General features: G+C 42.6%; 2 protein-coding genes across 2 annotated transcripts in view; one reads left to right on the top strand and one right to left on the bottom strand.

The window, feature by feature from the left end:
- Positions 1–954, bottom strand: part of LOC126292307 (putative ATP-dependent RNA helicase DHX57) — a 181,856-nt gene extending 180,902 nt beyond the window's left edge. Inside the window, exon 1 of the mRNA XM_049986239.1 lies at positions 712–954. Within this exon, the coding sequence (XP_049842196.1) occupies positions 712–806 (95 nt within the window). The 5' untranslated portion in view covers positions 807–954. The remainder of the gene's footprint in view (positions 1–711) is intronic.
- Positions 955–997: 43 nt separating this feature from the next.
- The window catches only part of LOC126292308 (ATP-binding cassette sub-family B member 10, mitochondrial-like), a 96,505-nt gene continuing 77,141 nt past the window's right edge, over positions 998–20,361 (top strand). Inside the window, exons 1-2 of the mRNA XM_049986240.1 lie at positions 998–1,630; positions 1,886–2,092. Coding sequence (XP_049842197.1) covers positions 1,255–1,630; positions 1,886–2,092 — 583 coding nt within the window. The 5' untranslated portion in view covers positions 998–1,254. The remainder of the gene's footprint in view (positions 1,631–1,885; positions 2,093–20,361) is intronic.

Below are 20,361 nucleotides of genomic sequence, written 5' to 3'. Positions count from 1 at the left end.
TGAATTTTCAGGGTTTGTTCCACATAACAGATGATGTTCATGATTCTAATGCACAAAAAAAAAAAAAAAAAAAAAAAAAAAAAATTCACACTATGTGCAGAAACCAAGAGAAACATTGGACCTACCAATACCACCCATCCGGCTTCACACAGTTCAGCAAAATGACAGCTACTTGTTGGTTATCTACAGATTTGTAACTGACTATTTGTTTCTATTCCACAATTACTTCACGAATTCCTAGTATCAATGACGTTGTTATTCTGCATTACAAAAACACTTCTGCTTTCTGTTAGATATTTTGTTACTATGGGCAGCGTGAAACAGTTTTACAGCTGTGCATTTCATTCTTTTCTAGGAAAAATTTGTTAGGCTAAAGTAGTATTGCAATATAAATGTTTCTCCAGCATGTTTCCCAAGTACTAATCACAACTGGAACGGAAAGGCAGTTCTACCACATTATCTTTATAAAACCTGATGCGAAACACAATATCTTTAGTTGCTACAAAAAGCGAGAGAGAGAGACAGAATGGGATGTTGCGGCTTTATTGTATTGCACAATGTCGTACCATTATCTCCAAATGATGAACTTCATAACTACCTAAAAAGAATGATTTATATTTCACTGGGAACATAATTTCTTGGTTTATGATATAACAGGCGTTTTTATTATCATTTGTATATTTAGACTCAAATGTTATGTGTAAGGCCTACCTGCTGGAAAATCGCTCTGGTTTTGTACTTGGACGATCATCATATTCGTCATACTGACCCGCTTGCGTGTCATCAGTAGCATTTTTGTCGGTCATCTTAATTGAAAATATATTTGTTATTAATACATTTATTAACGTAAGTATCTTTCATGCATGACGGCAACAGACGTGTTCCCAATACCCAACAATACCACTAGTGCACCACACTGATATCTTCTGTCCACTTCTGTCTTCTGTTTCAGAACAATACACTTTCGTATGTCGGGGTGCCAACCCAGCGGAAACAAACGAACCAGGTAACAAGTGAATAGCGAGTGTTTATGTGATAAAAGTCATCGGGAGCATGTTGAAAACTGGATAGTGTTGGGAACAACAAACGTTTAGGAAATGATGAAGCAATTTTCAAGCATGCGGTGTGATATGTAACAGTAAGAGAAAGATGCGTTGTGGACTGTTGTGGTAAAACAGAAATTGTTATATGTGATGAACAACAAAGTAGATGTGCCGTAAAATTTCAGTCTAATAGGGGTATTTATTAGTTAACATGTATTTTCAAGGAAAATTATCAGAAGTTGTCGGCCGGTGTAGGCATTTAGACAGAAATTATGCATTCATTATGCAGGCTGTAAGATCGAAATTGTCATGCAACACACATTTTCTGTGTAGTTACTCCACAGGCATGCAACAGCCTGTTCGTTTAGTAGTAATTTCGCCCAGAATTTTGCAGTCATCAAGATTATCTGTAAAATTTCGAAACATTTTCTCGAATTCTGTTCGATATAAATCAGTATTGCAGTCAAGAAACAGCAAACTAGTACCAAGAACCAAACAGGAACAGACAAGTTCCTTTGTAATGCCAAAAGCATCTGAATTGAAAAGATTGTTGTCTCTGGCTAAACCTGAACGGTGGACATTAGCCGGTAAGAGCAGATTTGTTTGAGAACTAGAAACTCAAGTACAGATGTTTATCTTTTCCCAGCACATGACAACAATATGTAATTATGTGTATACCAGCTCTGTGTATTCTGTTACTTTAATTATGCACATACAATTTCACACAAAATTTAGTTATACTAATACATTCTTTTATAGCAGTATGCCCTGTAAAAACACGAAAAACTCTTCATGTTACATATAGTTGCATATGGTGTTGAAGATGAGACTTATGTCACCAGGTGCCATATGTCTCCTTGCCATCTCAAGCACAATAACAATGGCAGTACCTTTCTGCTTGGGGAAAGTTATTGATGTAATATACAGTAAAGATTCAGACCCACAACAATCAACAGAGAATCTCAAGAGGATGTCATTAATGTTGCTAGGGGTGTTTCTGATTGGTGGCCTCTGCAACTTTGGGCGTGTGTACCTAATGGCAGTATCAGGTATGTTATTCAGTATGATTGTGACTATGTAAGTGAAATTATAGAAAATGCACAGCTTTGAAATACGTTGACATAATATAATCTCATCTTGATAATGATAAAGCTTATCTTCTATTACTCTTACAGTTAAAGAGCTCTTTATACCATGATTTTCTCATCTATGTGTCATATATCCTAAATGGAATTTCCAGGTTGCACTTTATTTTTAGCTTTTTCACTTCCAAAAACATTTGGCAGGAAATTAAAGGCTGTGAGGCTATGTAGTTAATTTTGCATGTTACATTGATCAGAACTGCAACTTATGCTCACACACACACACACACACACACACACACACACACACTCTCTCTCTCTCTCTCTCTCTCTCTCTCTCTCTCTCTCTCTGTTTGAAGTTCATCTACATCTGCATGGATATTTTGCAAAATCACATTTAAGTGCTTGGTGGATAGTTCATTAGTTTATCGAACCACCTTAACAATAATTTTCTATTACTCCATTCTCGAGCAGTGATGGGCGCAGAAAAAAAGAACAGCTATAGCTTTCTGTGTGAGCTCTGATTTCTCTTATTTTGCTATGATCATTATTTCTCCCTGTGTAGGTCAGCGTCAACAAAATATTATTGCATTCAGAGGATAAAGTTGGTGATTGAAACTTCATGAGAAGATCCTGCTGCAATGAAAGATGCTTTGTTTTAATGATGAACATGCCAAATCCTGTATCATGACCATGACACTCTCTCCCCTGCTTCTCGATATTACAAAACATGCTGCTACTTTTGAACTTTCTTAGTGTACTCTGTTAATGCTATCAGGTAAGGACACCATACACCACAGTAGTACTCCAAAAGATGATAGGCAAGCATAGTGTAGGCAGCCTCTATAGTAGATCTATTGCATTTTCTGTGTGTTCTGCCAATAAATCGCAGTCTTTGATTTGCCTTCCCCACAACATTTTCCATGTGTTCTTTCCAATTTAAGTTGTACCTAATTGTAATTCCTAGATATATAGTTGAATTTACGGCCTTTAGATTTGATTGCTTTATCGTGTAAGCGAAGTTTAACAAGCTCCTTTTAGCACTCACGTGGATGACCTCACATATTTTGTTGTTTATGGCTATTTGCCAAGTTATGCACCATACAGATAGCATTTCCAAATCATTTTGCAATTTTTGAGCTTCTGATAAACGACAGCATGACCTCTAAACAACCTAAGTAGGCTGCTCAGAATGTCTCCAAAATCATTTATGTAGATAAGGAACAGCAGAGGATGGGTCAACGAAAGTGTCAGATTCCACCCATCTGCTTTGACCCATCACACGTAAGGGTATGAGATGGTTGTGTTTGTAGGTGTCATCTTGTTGTGCTTGTTGGTGGTAAGTAATTGTTGTTTTTTTTTTTTTTCCCTCGAGTTGTAATGTTCTGTGTATTTATTGTGTATTGAATGTGTTTTAATCTACGCAGGGATTTGAATTTTTGAGGTATTGTGGTTTTGGTTTTGTTTTTCGTAGCTGTAAGTGTTGGGTTTTCCTTTTCTTCATATCAATAGTTGTGGTTGACCTATAAAAATCAAGGAAAATGACAGATTTCAATTTTTGTAATTTTATGTGTAGGTAATTTTTTTTTTTTTTTGGTATCGTCAGCTGTGGTCAAGGGAAATGTCTGATTCCAATTTCCATAGTTTTTGCTGTAGGTGTTGGTGTTTTGGTATTACCAGCTGCAGTTGACCTATACAGGTCAAGGGAACTGATTTCTATAGATATGTTTTTGTGATTATATTTTTGTTTACATTTTGTGTGTTTTTTCTTTCAGTGTCATATTTATCTTGTCCCCTCCCACAAACTCCCAATTTCCCACGATTGTCCCCACAGGGGGCTCGCCACTCTTTGGTAGGTTCGTGCTTTTTCCCTTCTGTGCTGCATGTCTATCCTCTTGCTATTTTTTCCCCCTCATTTGTATGGGATGTTATTGGCAATGTTCTGCATTGTCTGTCACTGACATAAGAACAGTCTCACCCTTGTTTTTTCACCCCCTTGCCCTTTCTTTGTTTCCCTTCTCTCATTCCTCTGCTTTTGTGTTTGAGATACCTCTTTTTCATCTTCCTCCCTGTAGGCTTCTGAAGGCTGGCCCATGCTTCTGACATGTAACAGTTGACTGGCTAATGCATCATTCCCAGCCCCAGGTCAACAGGTAGGGTTCACGTGTACCCCCTGGTACAGGCCAGGCCCAGGGAGGGGTGATTGCCTGAGGTTGCAGCCTTCCCTAATTGCCGATAGGTCCCTCAGTCAGGTGTTCGGGAGGTGTGACCTGAGTTGTGAACAATCACCTAAGGCGGTTGCGCCCCATCATGATGGGGGCCCCCAGTTGGAAGGACTGCACTATCAGAGACACTGGCAGTTGTGGTGGTTTTTCTCACAATGAGTCAATCATCTACAAAACGTAAATATAATGAGGCTAATGATTCAAAGACCCTTATCACTGCACCACGTTTCCTTGTGGTTTCACTTACTGAAGACAGTCAGTTCTTTGCTACGGTAAATCCATTTTTTATTCAATAAGGTGTTCATGCAATTGCAGCCAGATGAAATCCTGCTCTTGTTTATGCGCTTGTACTTTGCTTTTGGAGACTAAGTCTTATTTTCAAGCACAACAACTGCTTGCTGCCTCGCTTCTCCGTGGCTACCATCTTGGTATCGAGGCCCATAGAACTTTGAATTCTTCTTGTGGTGTAATTTACACCAGGCTGCTTGACGGTCTAACCGAGGCCGAAATCCAATCTTACCTCTCTGATTAGGTGTCATTGCCATCCATCACGTAATGAAAAAGGTTGATTTCTCCTTAGTGCCCACCTGCACTCTTTTCCTCACATTTGATAGAGCGGTGCTTCCGTCCAAGCACAAAACACGCCACAAAATTCACAGTCCGGCTGTACATTCCGAACCTGATGTGCTGTTACCAATGTCACGGTTTCAATCGCACTAGAACGTCTTGTTGACACCCAGCCAAGTGTGTAACCTGTGGTAGGGATGCACACCAGGGTGATTGTCCGCCTCCTTCTCCCCACTGTATCAACTGCAATGATGGCTGTGCCGCCTCCTCTCGAGATTCACTCATGTATCTTGATGAGTGGGCTGTCAAAGAGATCCGGGGAAAGGAAAAAGTGCCTTACCCAGTCGCTCGTAAGTTACCTGCTAGTTGCAAACCTGGTGTTCTCCCACCTGCCACCTACAGTTCTGTTCTTGTTACCCCTCACTCCGTGAAGGACATGGCCATGCAGACATGTTACTTCCAATTCAGCTCTGAGGTTGTGAAATCGTCCAGTGTCAAGATAGCATCACCATCCCCCCTGTCCAGCTATGCAACAAGCTGTCAAACTCGTGCCTCGAGGGGTGAAGCCATCAGCTACACAACCGGTAAACAGGAAAGGACAGGAGAAGTACTCTTGTGAAGACTTCTTCTATCCCTCCAGCCAAACAACACCAGAGTCTTCCTCTAATCGGAAAGGCTCAAAGAACTCCACCAAAGGCAAACAGTCTTCACCTTCACCAACTCGAAGATCCTCTTTGACAGTTTTGCCACGTGATATCTTAGTCCAGCCGGCCTCTGTGTCGCTGGTGCACACCACCAACTGTTTTCAGCGTTGGACTCCACAGACTGACCGCACAAGCAAGCTGATGCTTCTGTGGGCCCCATGGTGCAGGATCCTCCTGCTTCTGTCCTCTGTAGTAGCAGCCGCCGAGGTGACACCCCCTACATTTCTTTCTCACCATTATGAGACTCCTCCAATGTAATGTTCGTGGCCTTCGGTCCCACAAAAAGGGTATACGGCTGCTTTTAGCACCGCAGCTTCCCCTTGTACTCTGCCTTCAGGAAACGAAATTGCTCCCTCACAACCGCTTTGAGCTTCCACATTTCTTAACAATTTTTTTTTTTATCTTCCTCCCTGAGGTCGACATCCCATCTCATGGGGGCATCGTGCTGCTCATATGGGATGACTTTCACAGTCAAACCATCTCCCTGACTACCCATCTTCAAGCTGTTGCAGTTCACCTTTTCCTTCCCCACCTGACTTTTTCCCTCTGTACCATTTATGTTCCTCTGTCATTTGATGTCACCAGGGCAGACTTCCTTCAGCTTAATGGGCAACTACCGCCCCCATTTTTGCTACTCGGTGACTTTAATGCACATAATTCCCTTTGAGGTTCTCTCAGGACCTGCCAGAGAGATGCCTTCTTGGCTGACCTTCTTAACCAACTTAACCTCTTCTGCCTTAACACTGGAGCACCCACTATCCTTTCCGACTCCTCACACACCTATTCCCATTTGGACCTATCCTTCTGCACTGCTTCATCTTGAGTGGTCCGTTCTTTTGGACACCTACTCGAGCGGCCATTTCCCGTGTGCTATCCGTTTGCTGGCTCCTATCCCATGCGCGTGTACACCCAAATGGCAGCTTACTAAGGCTGACTGGCGACCTCTGAAGACCAAGATTTCCCCAGTTGTGATAACCAGATGGAATATTTCACAAATGTCTTCCTTATGGCTGCAGAATGTTTCATTCCTAACACTTTATCTTTAACACAGTTTCCCAGTTTCTTGGCGGACTGAGGCATGCCATGATGCAATTCACACACACGGAGATGTGCTCTTCACGTTTCTAACCAGCATCATACGATGGCAAACTGCATTCATTATAAACAGGTGTGTGCAAAGTGTCATTGTGTTCTCTGGGATAGCAAAAGAGCTAGCTGGATTTCATTCGCTAGCTGTTTTGACAGTTCCACCCTTTCCTCTGTCATATGAGCCAATTATATTGGTATCTCCAACACCTTGGGTCGCCATTTTGCGGAACTTTCGAGCTCTTCCCACTATCACCCTGCCTTCCTCCATCGGAAACAAGCAGAGGAGGCTAGGGTGATACCCTTCTCTTCTCCGTATCATGAATGCTACAATGCCACCTTTACTGTGAGGGAGCTAGATCATGCTCTCAGTTCATCCTGATCCTCTGCCCCAAGGGCACATGCCATTCCCATTCAGATGTTGTAGCACCTTTCTCTCACGGACAAGCACTTTCTGCTTAACATGTACAATCACATCTGGGGAGAGAGCACATTTCCCAGACACTGGTGGGAAGCCACCTTCATGCCCATACCTAAGCCCAGTAAGGACAAAAATTGTCCTTCTAACTACCGCCCCATCTCTCTTACCAGATGAGTTTACAAGGTGATGGAACATATGATTCATGCCCGGCTGGTAGGGTGGCTCGAGTCTTGCAATTTACTGATAAATGCACACTGTGGATTTCGAGTGCGGCATTCTGCAGTTGACCATCTTGTTACTTTGTCCACCCATCTCACGAATGGTTTCCTGCGGAATTCCCAGATTCTGGCTGTATTTATCTATTTGAAGACCTACGAAAACTGCTGGAGACCTGGTATCCTCCGTACTCTTTACACGTGGGGCTTCCATGGCCACCTGCCCTGTTTCCTTCAGGCAAAGACCAAGTTTTCAAGTTGCGTGTGGGTTCTACCTTGTCGGACATCTTTATCCAGGAAAATGGTGTGCCTCAGTGTTCTGTCCTGAGTGTCGTCCTCTTTGCAATTCTACGTATACATCTAAATACATACTTCGCAATCCACCATACGGTGCATGGCGGAGGGTACCTCGTACCACAACTAGCATCTTCTCTCCCTGTTCCACTCCCAAACAGAACGAGGGAAAAATGACTGCCTATATGCCTCTGTACAAGCTCTAATCTCTCTTGTCTTACCTTTGCGGTCTTTCCGCAAAATGTAAGTTGGCAACAGTAAAATTGTACTACAGCCAGCCTCAAATGCTGGTTATCTAAATTTCCTCTGTAGCGATTCATGAAAAGAACGCCTCCTTTCCTCTAGAGACTACCACCCTAGTTCCTGAAGCATTTCCGTAACACTCGCGTGATGATCAAACATACCAGTAACAAATCTAGCAGCCCACCTCTGAATTGCTTATATGTCCTCCCTCAATCTGACCTGATAGGGATCCCAAATGCTCGAGCAGCACTCAAGAATATGTCGTATTAGTGTTTTATAAGCGGTCTCCTTCCCAAAATTCTACCAATGAACCGAAGACGACTATCCGCCTTCCCCACAACTGCCATGACATGCTTGTCCCACTTCATCTCGCTCTGCAATGTTACGCCCAAATATTTAATAAACGTGACTGTGTCAAGCGCTACACTACTAGTGGAGTATTCAAGCATTACAGAATTCTGTTTCCTATTCATGTGCATTAATTGACATTCATCTATATTTAGAGTTAGCTACCATTCTTTACACCAATCACAAATCCTGTCCAAGTCATCTTGTATCATCCTACAGTCACTCAACGACGACGCCTTCCCGTACACCATAGCATCATCAGCAAACAGCCACACATTACTATCCACCCTATCCAAAAGATTATTTATGTAGATAGAAAACAACAGTGGGCCTACCACACTTCCCTGGGGCACTCCAGATGATAACCTCACCTCCGATGAGCACTCACCATCGAGGACAACATACTGGGTTCTATTACTTGAGACCTCTTTGAGCCACTCACATACTTGGGAACCAATCCCATATGCTCGTACCTTAGTTAGGAGTCTGCAGTGGGGCACCGAGTCAAATGCCTTCCGAAAGTCAAGGAATATGGCATCCCTCTAATACCCTTCATCCATGGTTCGCAAGATATCATGTGAAAAAAGAGCGAGTTGCGTTTCGCAGGAGCGATGCTTTCTAAAGCCGTGCTTATGCATGGACAGCAACTTCTCTGTCTCAAGGAAATTCATTATATTCAAACTGAGAATATGTTCGAGAATCCTGCAAGAAACCGATGTTAAGGATATTGGTCTGTAATTTTGAGGATCTGTCCTTCTACCCTTCTTATATACAGGCATCACATGCGCTTTTTTCCAGTCGCTCAAGGACTTTACGTTGGGCAAGAGATTTGTGATAAATGCAAACTAAGTAAGGAGCGAATGCAGTAGAATACTCTCTGTAAAACCGAATTGGAATCCCATCAGGACCTGGCGATTTATTTATTTTCAACCCATTCAGCTGCTTCACAACCCCAGGGATGTGTATCACTATGTCCTTCATACGAGAATCTGTATGAGACTCAAATGGCAGTATGTTTGTACGATCCTCCTTTGTGAAAGATTTCTCAAATGCTAAATTTAAAATTTCAGCTTTCGTTTTGCTGTCTTCCATTGCCAGGCCAGACTGATCAGTGAGTGAATGGATGGAAGACTTTGGCCCGCTTACCGATGTTATGTAAGACCAGAATTTCCTTGGGTTTTCAGCAAGATTTTTTACTAAGGTATGGTGGTGGTAGTGGTTGAATGCTTCGCGCATCGCTCTTTTTACAGCAGCACGAATATGTACTAACTTTTGCCTGTCCTCATTTTCCCGATCTTTCTTGTATCGCGAGTGCAACTGCCTTTGCTTCCTGAGCATTCTCCGAATTGCGCTGTTAAACTACGGTGGGTCTTTTCCGTCCATAACTCACTTTTTCGGCACATACTTGTCCAGTGTGTGATTTACAATGTGTTTAAAATTTTCCCTTAATTCTTCCACGTCCATCGTACCCCCTTAATTCTTCCACATCCATCGTACCAGAAGTAAATGAAGTCGATTCATTTACTAAATGGGATGCTAACAACTGCTTATCTGCTCTTTCTAGTAAGAATACTCTCCTAGCCTTCTTGACTGACTTTTTAACTTTTGTAACCATAGTCATAATGACGACATCATGATCACTAATCCCTGTCTCAACACTGACACCGTCAATGAGATCTGGTCTGTTCGTGGTTACCAGATCGAAAATATTTCCATTATGTGTTGGCTGTCGATTTAGCTGCTCAAGACAGTTTTAGGATAATGTGTTCAAAAGTAATTCACATTAAGACTTGCCTGTACCACCTGTAATGAATCCATAGACATCGCAGTCTATACTAGGTAGCTTGAAGTCACCTCCGACTAATGCAGCATCAACCAGTTCTGTGATACAGAATGTAGACTCCCTCTGAATGATTCTAGAACTGTCATGGTGGAACCTGGTGGCCAGTAATAACACCCCACAATTAACTTTATTTCCCTTAGCCCTGTTAAACGTGTCCGTGTAACTTCGCAATCCATTAAACCTGTAATGACCCGACTCTTGCCGGGCATCTCCAGCTCCCTTTTTGTTGACAATTTTGCCATCTATTGGAGTTCTCCGTGGACCTGTCTCACTGAGTGGCATCTTCAGTGATGTCTTGATCATCTTTACACCTGGAGCATCGACAATGGCTTTCGCTTTACCACTGACAAAACCATCTCTATGAATTTCTGGCGGTGCAAATGGTTTCTCTTGGGCCCGTTGCCCTTCCATTCGTTGAAACTACGAAATTCCTGGGGCGCATGATTGATAAGGAAGCTCTTTTGGTTCTCTCGTGTGTCTTACCTTGCAGCCCATTGTATGCGGTTCCTTACATGTCCTCAATGGTACTCCCAGGGGTGCTATCGAACCAACCTCCTCCATTTGTACCGGGCTCTTGTCCATTCCAAACTAGATTACGTGTTTACACATCCCTCCCTCTTACGCTGTCTCAACACTATTCACCATTGTGGCATCTGCTTGGCCACAGGTGCCTTTTACACTAGCCCAGTTGAGAGCCTGTATGCTGAAGCTGCTGAACTACCACTGTCCTACTGCCGTGACTTTCTCCTAAACAGGTATGAATGCTATTTGTCTGCCATGCATGGCCACCCATCCTGTGCCTCCTTCTTTGATGATTCCTTTGATTGCCAGCATGGGGTGCATCCCTCTTCTGTTACCTCCTGAAGTCCACTTTTGGCACTTGATATGGCAGTTTAACTTCACACTACCTGCACCTTTCCCGGTGAGTATGAACCCTTCACCATCTTGGCTTCATGAAACCCATGTTAACATTGGCCTTCATTCGCTTCCTAAGGACACTACTCCAGCTTCGGTCTATCACCTTCAGTTTCATGACATTTGCATGGAACTTCACGATAGTACCCTTGTATACACGGATGGTGACCGTAGGGTCAGGTGTGCCTTTGTCATTGGCACCCATGTCTTTTGATATTGGTTTCCGGCACACTGCTCAGTATTTACAGTGGAGCTCTTCGTCCTGTGTCAGGCCATGGAGTAAATCCGGCAACACAGCCCTTTCAATTGTGTGCTTTGCTCAAGCTCACTCAGCGCTCTTCAAAGTGTATGTGTGCTGTACACCGCCCATCTCTTAGTACAGTGGGTCCAGGAAAACTCTCACTTGCTCACTCTTGGTGGAACCAGTGTGATGTTTCTTCTGGTTCCGGGTCATGGAAGTCTGCCAGGAAATGAGGCTGCTGATGCTGCTGCCAAGGCTGTAGTCCTCATACCTCATCTCGTGAGTTCCTATATTCCCTCTGTTTATCTCTGCGTTGCCATCTATCAGGAGGTAGTGTCCTTTGGCATCGCCAATGGTCCTCGCTTCAGGGGAATAAGCTCCAGCTTATTTAGCCTCTCCCAGTGGCTCGCATAACCTCCTCTTGGCCCTCCCACTGGGAAGCGGTCATTTCAACTAGGCTGCATATTGGGCACAGCCTTTTTAGCCATTACCATTTGATAAGTGTCACAACCGCACCACTTTGTACATATTGCACCCAAGTTTTAACTGTCCGCCACTTCCTGATGGACTGCCCTTTTTTTTTTAAAAAAACCATTTACATTCCCGCTTGGGCTTGCCATCTGAGTTATCAGCCGTTTTAGCAAATGACGCATGGGCTGTAGACTATGCTTTACTTTTTATCTGCCAAAGCAATACGGCAAAAGCGATTTAATTTTTAAAAAACATCATAGTCGTCATTGACTGTATAAAATTTTTATTATTGTAATAATAAATATTTTATACAGTCAATGGCGACTATGATGTATTTTAAGAAATATTATATGACTGTGAATCCCAACCATGAGAAATTTAATTTTTATGAAACTTCCTGGCAGATTAAAACTGTGTGTCCTTTCTTTCAGGAGTGCTAGTTCTGCAAGGTTCGCAGGAGAGCTTCTGTAAAGTTTGGAAGGTAGGAGACGAGGTACTGGCAGAAGTAAAGCTGTGGGTACCGTGCACGAGTCGTGCTTCGGTAGCTCAGTTGGTAGAGTACTTGCCCGCGAAAGGCAAAGGTCCCGAGTTCGGGTCTCGTTCAGGCACACAGTTTTAATCTGCCAGGAAGTTTCATATCAGCGCACACTCCGCTGCAGAGTGAAAATCTCATTCTGGAAATTTAATTTTTAGTTTTGGACTTCCACGTTTCTGTATTGTGTGTTTTTTTAGCCCTTTTTCCACATGCCTGTTTTTAGCTGTTTACTTGTGTGTCTTTTGGGACTGATGTATAGTCATGTTCTATCACTTCTCTGTCTTCGTGTTCTACAGTGTTGACTTGGGAGCGTATGACCGCAGTTGTTTTTTGTGCCCTAAAGCAAAACAAAACCAAGCCAGACCAAACCCCTAAATGCAGGTTGTTTATTTTTTTCTTTTATTTATTTATTTTTACCCTCAGTGTGATGGCACCTACTAACAGGAAGGTACAATTTGTCATACAGCTCTTGGTGTACATGCATTGTTTGGAGAGCACCAGGATGAGTTTACTGTACTTCCCGGATTTAAACCCAGTCAAGACTCTGCAGGACAACCTAGATCAGACTGAACACAACGGATCCTCTATCAAGAAATGTAGTGCAGTTGGCTGTAGCACTGGTGCAGGGCTCCACATCCCTCCCTGTACCTTCCAGAATGTTGCGGAGTGTCTTCCTCCCTGTGTCATACCAACCCGCACTGCAAAATGTGGTTATTCAGCCTTTTGACAGGTTGTCACATTAGTGAGGCTGGACAGTGTAAATTGCAGAGGTTGTTAGCCTTGTTTAGACATAATGGATGTGAACTTAAAACCATGACAGAATTCTATCCTTGTCTACCCCTAGAAATTCCAGACTTCGCTTGTACATCTATGTAATACTCCATGAGCCACCATACGGTGCGTGGTGGAGAATATCTTGTACCACTACTAGTCACTCCCATTCATGTTCCCCTCACAAATGGAGCAAAGGAAAGATGACTGTCTTTGTGGTCATTACACGAATTGTACGTTTGCGGCAATAGTCCACAAATAATGTTGATGTTGATGGTGGTGGTGGTGATCCGAGGAATGTAGGAGATGATGCGGGAGACCCGCACCGCCAACTAGGCAAGGTCCTAGCAGATTTGGTTTACCATTACCTTCCTCCAACCGTAATGGGGATGAATGATGATAATGAAGATGACACAACAAAACCCAGCCATCTCGAGGCAGGAAAAATCCCTGACCCCCTCCGGGAATCGAACCCGGGACCCCGTGCGTGGGAAGTGCGAATGCTACCGCAAGACCACGAGGTGCGGACAGTCCACAAATACAGGCCCCACATATTGACTGATCCTGCTGGCAGCAAACCTAGCAGCGTACTTCTGAACTGCTTTGGTATCCTCCTTTAATCAGACCTGGCAGGGATCCCCAACACTCGAGCAGTACTCAAGAAGTGGCTGTACAAGTATTCTGTATGCAGCCTCCTTTGTAGATGAGGAACATTTTTCTACAATTCTCCCAATAAACTGAAGTCAATCATTCATTTTCCCAACCACTCACCTTACTCGGTTGTTGCGACTAGATATTTAATAGATTTGACTGTGTCACGCAGCACACCACTGATACTGTATTCAAATATCACAGGATTGTTTTTTCACATTCATCCGCATAACTTACATTTTTCTACATTTAGAGCAAGCTGCCATTCATAACATCTACTAGAAACAGCTTGCTGCTCACTCTGCCTGTCAGATAGTTTATGTATGTAGAGAACAGGAACAGTCCTAGCACATTTCCCTGGGGCACTCCTGACAATACCCTTGTCTCTTAGAAATATTCACTGTCCGGGACAGTGTACTGGGTTCTGTTTATTAAGAAGTCTTCAAGCCACTCACAGTCCATATATCAAACCTTAATTAACAATATGTAGTGTGGCACTGTGTAATGCTTTCCGGAAATCTAGGGATATTGACTCTGCCTGTTTTCCTTCATCGATGGTTCACAGGGTATCTTGTGAAAAAAGAACAAGTTGAGTTTCATGTCAGTCATTCTTTCTAAATCTGTGCTGTTTTGTGGACAGCTGCTTTTCGGTCTCAAGGAAATTTATTATATTTGAATTTAGAATATGCCCCTCTACTGCTCTTCCCATTTTCCCTGGATGCTGTAACAGATGTCCCAATAGTGTGTCCCTCCTAATAATTTTCTGTGCGCTTTTTTCTTTGCATATTATTTTCTCATGTAAGTATAGTATTCTTTGATAGCACCTTACTTCAGATACTTAAACTATCTTTTTTACTGGATTTCCAATGCTTCACATTTTTCTACCATACAATGCTGTGCTGCAGGAATACATCCTCACAGGAACTCCTTCCTCAATTCTTCATCAAGATTTACCATCAGTGGAACTCGAAGAAAATATTCTTTACAGTTTTAACAACTTTTAATCTATTCCTTGCATTGGGTGCTGTTCATTATCTTAATTTTTGACTAGGAGAATGCTTTCTTTTCTTCTAATTCTTTGTCATTCCAAATTTTGATATCTTCCTTTGTAATCACCTTATTTGCGCTTCATTTAATTTTATTTGATTACTGCATTTAGATGAAAACAACAAGGATCATAGCCCACTATTGCCTGCACCAAAACTGAATTTACTCAGCAATTTCGCTCCTTATGATTCTAGTACCCTTAGGAGGTAGTAAGAGAACCTTTAGTAATTCCTTATCATACACGATTTTTTTTTTCAGGCTCTTCCGGCCCAAATATTATGTATATTATGCCCTTCAGTGCTTTGCATTGGAAGACTAGATGTGGTGCGGTTTCATCCTCCTTACCAAATAATCAACACCTAGGGGCTTCTTGCTCTATACCCATCTTGTGTAGGTGTTTCTTACAGCTACGATGGCCAGTCATGAGTCCTACCAAGAGTTTAATCTGTTTTGTGTTGATGTTTGTGATTACAGAACTTCCCTTGAAATATGGCTTCAGTACCACTAGCTTGCCACGTGTTTGTTTTTGGATTGTAGTCCAATATTCTACATGCTTACATCTAATCCAGCTATGTGGTTTTGATATTATCTTCTCCTTAATGGTAGTTATGACAGATTGTGGTCTAATAAATGGAGTCATCATGCCTGCCCTGGCCAGTCCATCAGTTTGTCATTGCCACTGCTTCCTGAGTGACCAGGGGGAATAGCAGGTTTACCATGTGATTTTCCCTTGTCTCCCAAGGATACCAGGGCATTCTTTGATCTTGTTGAAGGGGCTGATAGTGTTCAGGGCTGCTTAGCTGTCTGAATATATGTAGGAGGTACAATCCATGTAACACCTACATAAATTCTCCTCCTACACACACACACACACACACACACACACACACACACACACACACACACACACACACACACACAGATAGTGGATATTTTCACCCGGAGTACTGTGACCAGCTTCCCTAGAAGGACGGCTTTCTGTAGTCTAAGTTGTACCCGATATACTTTGGCCCCACTGCCTTCATATGTTTTCAACCAGCCCAATAAACCAGATTGCATCTCCTAATGGGTGTCGGTTCATTCCTCCACTGCTCTCTTCCTCCAGGTGTTACATTGAAAGTTTCTTCAGGTCAGGTGGAAGTTATTGTATGGTCAGCTGGCATTTCTCCAAACATTGCTATACTTCCCATACTCTCTATACCAGTGTGAGATAATGGATATCCTAAATGAATCCTGTTGCTTCCAGTTTTTAACCTGTATGCACCTGCATTCATTGTAATCCCGAGGTACAGCGGATGCCTGTCCTGCATGGTCTCCATCGCAGCACAATCTGCACCTTGGCAAGCTCCTTAGCAGCCACCTTCTATTCTATTTTATTCCACCACACTGTAGCCTAATAACTTACCATAAGACTTATATATATCCAGTATACACTCCTACATTTAGACCTCAGTGCTCATAAGAGTACGTTTTGCCTTTGAACGTATATTATTTATATGAGGAGGCCATGCTAGTCTCGCATGCAGGGTTGTCCCTAGATAATTTACTTCCCCCTCTACTTGTAGAGTTTTCGGTATTTTTACTGGATTTGCTTCCGCATAAATGGTACTAAAACATTTTTCTTAGAAATGACACATAAGCCTCCTTTCTATACTAGTTTCCACAATCTAGTGCTCACTGTGCCCCATTGTTCTAACAGTACTAACAAATTTGCTGAGTATTACCATAACTAAATCATCTGCGTGTAAGCAACAGATTTAGTCTCAAATATTTAACTCTTCAGTGACTTCATTCACCACTAAATCCCACAGTAGAGGGACAAAACCCCTACTTGTAGATACTGCCTGTTGATGTAGATCGTCCTTTTCTCATTCGTTGTGATGGCTTCTGCTTTTCTTTTACGTAGCATGGTCATGATCCACCTGCATTAGGTAGTCTCAGTCCTGTGCTCTTCTGCAGCTCTACCGTGGATTCGAAGGCTGTATTGCTAAAAGCCCCCTCAGTATCCAGAAAGATGCAGAGAGCTATTTCCTGAAAGTGCAGAGCTTTTCCCAACTTTGTGAAGTGCAGTTTCACATGATTTGCCTGGTTCACTTGCGTGTTGGTTTACATGTAGAAGAAGTTACCTTAGCCGTGGTATGATCAATTCTCCCTGGCTTTGGAATGAAAACAACCCCTCTGTCCATTGAGCATTAGGAATGATTCCTGCTGGTACACTGACCCTAAACAGTGTACATAGGAATCTAATTAAATCCTGTTCTCCTTGTTGCAATAGAGCTGGAAAGATACGATCTGGGCCTTGTGACATGAATGGTTAAACATTCCCACTGCCCACTGAATTTTTGTTTTGAAATCAGCACATTCTTTGGCAGATTCCCATTGACTCCTGGTCTGTGTTACCTGTCAGAGTGCACTGAGGGAAGTGAGTCTTCAGGAGCACATCCAGCATTTCACTCCCTGTTCCTATGTACCCACCATCTGCCTTTCTTGGAGTGCACCCTGGATTAGTTAGTATTCTAGTGAGGGTTTTGTGAAGTTTGGTACAAGTAGCTGTACTAGCCACTTCCTCGCAGAATACCTTCCAAGAAGACAACTTCGCTTGCTTGATCACAAGGTTATATTTAACAAGGACCTCCTGATATTTTGTGCATTTTCCTTTCTTTCTTTCTTTGAGGTTGAACAGACTTCTTATCTGCTTCTTTTGCACTTCTAGATTGTTGTTTCACCAAAATGCATTCCTGTTTGTTCAGTTCATGATGATTTGTAAGTTTTGTAAATATGAAGTCATAATGGCAGATGTCACTGTGTCTGTCATTTCCTCATTGAGTCCCAGTCCGTTTTATTGATATTCCTATAGTTTATGGTCTTTTGAACACCTGCTTCAATCTCAGACTTAACATATGTGTGGTGACATAGGGGTGGGGCTATTTCCATATGCCAATGTTTGACATAGTTAGATATTAAAGTGGTCCTGAAAGTTATATCAATTACTTCTTCCTGTTTTTGCTCCTGAAGGTAGGTTCCCTACCCCTATTCAAAATTTCCAGATAATTTTGTAGTAGAAATCGGGGTGGTGCTCACCTCTGCTGCTGGTATTGCTGCTTCCCCACGCTAGGCTGTGAACATTGGCATCACAACCAACTTCATTCAGCTGTGAGCGACTATCTGCCAGTCTCCACTCTTGCTCGGAAGGAAGAGTATTTTTCTCATAAGGAAGGTAAGCACAGTTCATTACAATTTCCCTCATGCATCCTTCCTCACATTGTTTCGTCCTGATGGTTAGTAAGTCTAAGGAACAGAAGCTTGCCATCGGCATGAATTAAATTCCATTCTGAAAACAAACAAATACTCTGAAGATCTTTTATATTTCTAGAATACATCAACTTACCTCCAGTTCCTCCGAGGCCTGAAAAGCCTCTTTACATAGATAGGTTTCCTGTATCAGGGCCACTTCTACTTCCTGTCTTCACAGATGACTGCTCAAGGTGGTAGTTGTCCATTTACTACGTTGCAGGTTTATGTGCAGTATTTGCAGCCTCCACTATGGTTGCGTTCAATGTAATTGATTATTCAGATGTCAACCTGTGCAAAAACCCGAAGTACTGCTTTGGTTCTTCCTCTCGCATTGCCGTCAGGAATTTTTTTCCAACTTCCACCACAAGCATTTGGCCATCCAATACATCCCATTGGTCAATCACCCTCATATTCCCTGTTGAGACCTGGCTCTGCACCTTTAGTTTTGTGATCAGAGTCTCGAGGATTATCCTTAAGAAGTTTCGGTACCCAAATTGAAAACTTTGCAGTCTTGAAGAGCTCATCAACTGTCTTAACCAGCAGCTTTGCCTCCTCCCATGGAAATATCTTGGACACCACATCCTTAAGCCACTCCACTCTTTGTATCTCCTCACAAAGATAAGAGCACCGTCCTAAACTTGGGATCCCCCCCCCCCCCTTCCGCCCCCCACCCCCCTCTCCTCCTCCACCCAGTCTTCTCAAGGAGAGCAATCTGAACAAGCTACATCTGCTGCAGAGTGATGTTGACCAGTGGACATCCGTGTTGGATGACAGCCATCCTGAAAATGAGACTGCAATACTATAGGCCTGTTTCCACATTTATTGCTTCAGCTTTTTCTGGGCCATTTATCCAGAGTAGTGGTAGTATCAGACTACTTTGTTGTCACGTTTTCAGTCTCAGGGATGGGAGGGGTCTCATTACCCTTTTGCTTCTGAGACAGGCTTTTTGTGGAGGTTCAAGACTTCTTAGTTGCCCCCATTTTTGTTTAGGAAGCTATTCATTACAGCAGCACATTCTTTCTGTTCTTTGAGAATTTTCTTCCTCTGAGCCCCAGACAAGGATTTAATCTTGATGTGGTCCAACTTCTCACTAATAGTTTCCACTTCTTGGAATGGTCTTTCTCCCCATACAATAGCAGAAATGGCTTCCATATGCTCCAGCTGCGAAGCTTGGCTGTTTTAGGTTTCATCAATTCCCCCAGTTTTTGTTTTCTTTTCCAGTTCTCCATTTTTGTCCCAAAAGAATTGGCGATCTATTGAGTTGACACCACATAACCCCACGTGGTCCAAGCCTAATGACTCGGGGAGGTCACCTGGTATCTCTGAGACTCCATTAATGACACACCTGCCCGTGTGCCATGCGCTACTCGGCAAGAATCACATCACACTTTGAGTGGGTATCTGGGAAATTTAGGACAGACTTTGGAAGTGGATATGGGAGGGACAGGGTGTTCTTCGTTTGATTCATCTGTTGAGGCCTGTCTGGCATGGAAGACCCTGCTAGTACCTGTCCTACTACAGCCTCAGCTTCAGGCACAAACATGCAAACGTCACTGCTTGCACAGTACATGTTCAAATGGTAGCAATAAATCATCCTCCCTTTTTCAATCAGGTTTATCTAATAAGGGAAAAATTACAGTTCCACAAAATTATGAATGCTGACACATTCACTCAGTTTAGACAGAAATTAATTGTTGAACAATGGGAAGAAGTTTACCAAGAACACACAATAGAGAAAAATTTAATTTCTACCATAAAATATTCTAATAACACTGTGTCTCTAGTTTTCCAGTAGAATTCATCAGGGACAGTTACAGTTGAGGGTATGAGAAAATGTGGAAGATGCCTGGAATGAAAGTATCTCGTACCAGGAAGAATGAGATGTGTTTAAATGGAAAAATTCGTCATCTTGTCAAAAAGTAAAACATCCAGAATTCCAAGAACAAAGTACAGAAAATCTGATGTATTATTAGACATGAAGCATATAAGCATAGTAAAGCATAGTAATGTTCAACTTCTCCATCACAATAGCTGCAAGACAGATGATGTTAAATTCAAACCACTGGCCATTCAATTCGACACCAGATTTAATAGATAACTGATAGAGAGTCACAAAAATCAAAAGCAGTGACTTTTCTGGCTGTGATGACACATCAGCCAATGGACTAGAATATTGTGCTGACTTGGTACAATCCAACCCCTCCCCCACACCCCACACCCCCCTTCCCAGCCTTGAACTGCCTTTCTAACCAGTGTGAACCTGTATTTTCTGAGATACTACAGCATATGGTAGTTGTAAAAACAGAGATAAGCAGTCGACCTCTAATTGTAACACCACCTCCTTCCTTCCCACATCCTCAAATTT

This window comes from Schistocerca gregaria, chromosome 9 (assembly GCF_023897955.1).
Source record: "Schistocerca gregaria isolate iqSchGreg1 chromosome 9, iqSchGreg1.2, whole genome shotgun sequence".
In the NCBI taxonomy this organism is placed as follows: domain Eukaryota; kingdom Metazoa; phylum Arthropoda; class Insecta; order Orthoptera; family Acrididae; genus Schistocerca; species Schistocerca gregaria.
The sequence above is the reverse complement of the archived record's forward strand: the minus strand, read 5'-3'. Positions and strand labels throughout refer to the sequence as shown.